This window comes from Entamoeba invadens (genome assembly GCF_000330505.1).
Source record: "Entamoeba invadens IP1 unplaced genomic scaffold scaff_1105074724957, whole genome shotgun sequence".
NCBI lineage: Eukaryota > Evosea > Mastigamoebida > Endamoebidae > Entamoeba > Entamoeba invadens.
In genome coordinates, this window is record NW_004191594.1 from 154,101 (window position 1) to 159,604 (window position 5,504).

Here is a 5,504-nt window from a genome sequence, read left to right on the forward strand (position 1 = left end):
TATAAATTAATTAAAATAAAACAATAAAACATGGAAATAACTTCGTATTAATTTGATTGGTGTGGCAAAACCAACTTTATGAGTGTTAAAAACACCAACAAAGTCCTCAAATGCCGAAGTAACACACAATGGTGTAAATGATGGAACTCTAAAATGATAAGGAAAAACTGAATAATTCAAATGCATTTGCTATTTCCTCTTTTTTTGGCGCTTTCTGTGACAGGTAGCTTAGTAGAAGTCGATATCAGTAAGGTGAATGAAACTTTAAAACACTTTGTCCCATATATTGGGTATAATGAACGTTCAGAATCTCGACACAACTTGCCTGTGTATTATGACTATTCCGATCCCAAAGAATTCAAATGGGACTCAACATTGTCAATCGTTCAGAACCGAACAGGTACTGTAAAGATGTCCAGTCCTCGTCGTCCACAAATCATTGATATGAAAGAAGAGGCTTGGCTTCAGTATGACCGCAATTTGACACTTTACTCATTAACAAAACAACCCCCACAAGTTGAAGTGGAGTCTCCGTATAATCAACAAATCGATCAAGATGCTCCAATGACGCATCACCTCTATTTTTATTCAGAAAAGATTAAGAAAGAGTTCATTTTGACATGTATTAAAGGTAAATTGAATGCCCTCTCCACCGCATATCTAACTATATCACACAAGGATATTGGTGATTGTGGACAGTATATATCAGCTGGAAACACTGTTGTAGCTGTTAAAAACGACACTAAAATAACAGTTTATAGTTATTACAATGGCCCAGACTTTACTTCTGTTATTGGACAATACAAGTTTTTTCGGAACATCAAACTTGCAGACTCAACTTCAGAAACTTTTCAATATGACCCAATTAGAATGACTCGAGACAATATATTATACGTTCCAGTGTCCGGGAGTAACAAAGTCTCTGTGTTTGACGAGAAAACTAAATACGAGAAAGAAGACATTTTGTCTGTTCCATTCTATCAAGAGGGTACTACTGAGTTCTTAAAACCACTGAAGTACTCCCCCTTTGAAAATATCATTTCATACGGACAAGTCATTTTAGTGGGGACGCCGGGGTACTCGACACCAACTTTAAAATTTTGTGGAGGAGGCTACGTCTTTTTTGATAACATTTTAGACCCAAATTTCCACCCGAGATTTGTTACTATCATCAAAATTAACTCGACGATTGCGTACTCATACTTGGGATACTCGGCCAGTACATCTGCAAAGACAGCATGGCTGGGCGGGTTCCATACAATAAACACTGATTATACATATCCATCATTGACTACATCAATTAAAAAATTGACACAAGAGTATTGTACATATTCGGTGTGTGAGTGTCACAATAACTACACCTTTGTTAATGGGACGTGTGTTTTAAATACAAAGCAGAAGACAAGTAAAGCTCTGATTATTGTATTGTGTTTAATATCGTTCTTACTGTTAATAGGATGCGGCGTCGCTGCTATTTTAGTCTTCGGCGTGTGGAGGAAGAACAAGAAGAGGACGCCACAAACCAAATTCAAGATCGGCAATTACGCGTACGAGTTCACCGCAGTCGACAAATTCCCGTTGTCCTTGGACACTAACACTCTCTCCTTTGGGTACGACAAAACTAAGGCGCCTGTCGACGAAGAGTTAAGACAGACACTTAGGGTTTTGAATAACACCAAAAAGACTTACAAATACTCGTTTAATCCACAAGAGACGGAGAACCACCACTTCACCATTTCGTTCAGTCCAAAGACAGGCAAATTGGCTGCTGGAATCTTCCAAGAAATCGAAGTCAAGTGCAAGTTTTTGTGCACATGCAGACCCACCGAAATTGTTGACTTAATGGCGTGTCAATGTGACGACGACAAAGCTGAAGAAGAGCACACGGCCATTAAAATAGGGTGTGAGAGTATGAATAGTGTCAAATTGGACTACGAAGAGTTTGTGAAAGACCGCGTGATAGGCGAAGGCTCTTTTGGTGTCATTTTCTTGGGGAAGTATCGAGGAAACGTTGTTGCTATTAAGAAGACTAAGAACTTCTCATGGCCCGAAGATGTCCTTGAGAATTTCAGGAAGGAGGTTGTCATGATGAATAAGACGCGATGCCCTTATATAGTCAACTTTGTTGGATGTGTAGATACTCCTGACCAATATGCCATTGTAACCGAATACGCACCATACGGCAGTTTGAAAGATGTCTATGAAAGTCCAAAGTTCACCGATATCTTAGCTACAAAGTGTTTGACTGATGTCGCAAATGGGATGGTATTCTTGCACTCTTCTTTAATTATTCATAGAGATTTAAAGCCAGAGAACGTCTTAGTCTTTTCAATGAGAAAGAAGGAGAAAGTGAATGCTAAAATATCGGACTTTGGGACAAGTCGAGACATCAGTTATTCCAATGTAGTCAGTAACAATGGAATGACACAAGGAGTCGGTACACCTGTTTGTTCTTCTTTTTGATATTAATAGTTCTTTTTATAATAATATTATTAATAAGTATAATATTTATTATACGTATTATAATAATACTATAAATACTAACTTGATAGTTATATATGGCACCCGAGTTATTGTCTAAGGAGAAAACGGAATATGGGCAACCAGTCGATGTCTTTGCGTACGCAATTTTAACATTGGAAGTGATGACTAGGAAAGTGCCATATTTGAGTCAAACGTTTAACCACTCATGGGACGTTTCAGACTTTGTTATCAAAGGCGGAAGACTGGACATTCCTAAGAACTTCCCAGAAGGAATTTCTCAATTAATCGCCGACTGCTGGGACAACGATCCCAACAAGCGACCCAAATTTCCCGAAATTCGCGATCGAATCGAAGCCATTTGGAATGGACTGTACAAAAAGTACTTGGACGACAAATCGGAGAAAGAAAAGGCTTTGAATGCACTCGAGGCGTCACAGCCGCACAAAATCGACAAGAATGAGGAAAAGAAGAAAGAGAAAAAAGAAGAGAAGACGCCTATTTTGGCAGTCAACTATGAACAATCATCACTTCTGACCCCAAAAGAAGACATCACAGTCACTTCAGTCGTTAACGACTCATCACTCGTAAATGTAATAGATGAACCACAGGTCGTTGGCCACGAAGACGTACTTACCGCAATTGTCGATGATGTGTTCTAACTCACTCGTTTTCTATATTAAATAGTTAAATTTACTATATTCAGTAAAACTATAATAGTATAGTAAATTGTTAGAAATCAATAGTAAAAAAGAATAAGTAAAAAGCCGAACAACATACAGACAACCTGCGCTTCAAACATCTTTTGAAACACGGGGCATGTGCTTGGAAGCGCCTCTCTTTTTGAGCAACGTATTTTTTTCATTCACACTTCCAGAGTCTGAAAGATCGGCATCGGCTTTGAGTTGAACTACGCACTTCTCTGTTAGGTCATCGCATGTTTCTGGTTGTTCCAAAATCGTTAGCTTGAGTGGTTCGGACTTTTTGGCTGTTCGTTTCAGCTCCAATTGTTGGACGTCTTGTGGGTTGATAGGTGTTGTGTCGTTAAATATCGAACTCTCTTTGTTATTTGTTTTGTAGTGAGTCTCTTGCTCGTCTTCTCCTTCAACCAAATGTCCAGTAGTGTATGTACGATACAAGGAAGTCTCACTTGGTCTATATATTAGTTGATTATTATTAGTATGGTTAAATTATAATTAAAACAATTATAAAATATAGTTTTGAGTTCTGTGAGAGAATAGTTTCAGAAGTATCATAAAGCTATAGTTTATAGAATAATTAATAAAAGAATTATAGTGCAATACAAACAATTTGACGGTGTTGATGAGCTTCGAGAGCATCGACGTGAACTCATTTTCGACTTGTGTGTATTTCTGAAGCAGTTCCACGTCATTCGATGTGTTAGAAAGTGTGACGAGAAGTGTATTGAATTGGCTGTTGAGTAACACTGCTCTCTTATATAATGCTTTGAGTGACTGTATTTGTATTGACCCAACATCCTTTTCGATTGTCTCTGTAATGAGTTTCGAGCACTCCTTCAATTCAGCTGATGAACTTTGTATCTTCTGTTCAATTGTATCGTTCTTCTTCTCGACACTAAGTTCATTTGTTGGACTATATTCTCCATTACCAAACACTGGCAATGATTCTCCAGTTAAGTACTTATCTCTCAACACTGTATATTCGCATAATTCATCAGGATATAATTGTCCCCATGTCAATATAATTTTGATCGCCTTTTCATTCACCAAAGATGGTTTGAACCCAGTGGTTTTGAGCTTCTATCTGTGAATATAAAAACAATAGTTTAATTGTAGTTTATTATATTATAATACTCGACTATAGTTATAATAATACATATAATAATATATAATAATATATAATATTATATAATAATATATAATAATATATAATATTATAATATACAAACATCTAATTCAGCAGCTCTCTCAAAAAGCTGTAGGAAATCGGAATTAACCACTTGTGGTCTGAAATCTTTGGCTTGCTTCACTAGGTAGTCAGTAAGACAAAGAGTGTAATACATTTCCTTTTTATGAAGAAACCCATTGCAGTACGACTTCATCTTATTAACAATTTGTATTCTAAGAGCCATTTTAGCATCTGGAATGCTTTTCACAATGCCTGACAATGTGGCAAAAGTTTTCAAGTTGGGGCTGGGCTGCATTTCATTTGTTGCGTAGTCGACAATTTGACTCAGTGGGACAGTCTTTTTCTGACTCATGATGTTTGGGTAATTGATTTGAAGTTCTTTAAAGACTTTTAACTTGGAAATAAAACAAAGGCGCACAATAATGTTTACTTCACTGATTGGGCATGTTTTTATTTGAAGTAAAAACGTCTTCATTGTGACTCAATTTTTTCTTTTCTTTGATGGGTTCTTTGTTATAAAGAGGGAATTTTGTAAAGGAAAGAAAAAGCCAAGATAACTGTTTTACTTTAGTTCTTAGAGGATAATTAAATATACTATTTATTATAGTTTAATTATGGTTTGTTTTCTGTGGTACATTTTCTATATTACACTCTAAATTAGAGTTATAATTTTAATATAGTTTCCTGTATAATAATACCTTTCTGATTTTATTAATAATTTGTGATATTTTTATTATTTAAATAATTACTATTTTTTTCAAATAACATTTTTGGATATAACTTTTTTCATCTTTGAATAGTAATGAAAAACAATAAAAAACACAAAGAAATAACAAATGGAGGATATACTTGGAACAAAACGAATAGGATACACAGATTTACTGAATTTAGTCAACAATGGGGCTTTTCAAGAGTCTTTGGCAAAGTGGTATCTTCATCTGATCGAAACTCGTATTGACGTTTATCTCTTACAAAACGGTTTTGATCAAAAAGCAATACCAAAAGATTACAACGTCCATCCCCAAAACATTCAAACCCTAAAAAATAACTCACAAATTCTCTCGTCAATCCTCGACCCACAAAACGAAAACCTAAGCTCTACACAAACTTGGTGCGTCCAATCACCCACTAAA

General features: G+C 35.9%; 3 protein-coding genes across 3 annotated transcripts; 2 read left to right on the forward strand and 1 right to left on the reverse strand.

The window, feature by feature from the left end:
- Positions 1-180: 180 nt before the first annotated feature.
- EIN_375950 (serine-threonine protein kinase, putative) lies at positions 181-3,143 on the forward strand (the record flags this gene model as incomplete). Its single annotated transcript, XM_004182758.1, has 2 exons — positions 181-2,445; positions 2,553-3,143. 2 exons carry the CDS (start codon positions 181-183, stop codon positions 3,141-3,143), a joined length of 2,856 nt encoding a protein of 951 aa, XP_004182806.1.
- Positions 3,144-3,275: 132 nt separating this feature from the next.
- On the reverse strand, positions 3,276-4,723 carry EIN_375960 (hypothetical protein; the record flags this gene model as incomplete). Its single annotated transcript, XM_004182759.1, has 3 exons — positions 3,276-3,636; positions 3,790-4,262; positions 4,412-4,723. 3 exons carry the CDS (start codon positions 4,721-4,723, stop codon positions 3,276-3,278), a joined length of 1,146 nt encoding a protein of 381 aa, XP_004182807.1.
- Positions 4,724-5,207: 484 nt separating this feature from the next.
- On the forward strand, positions 5,208-5,502 carry EIN_375970 (hypothetical protein; the record flags this gene model as incomplete). Its single annotated transcript, XM_004182760.1, has 1 exon — positions 5,208-5,502. A coding segment is annotated over one exon (295 nt), but the record flags the coding sequence as incomplete, so codon positions are not given.
- Positions 5,503-5,504: the final 2 nt, after the last annotated feature.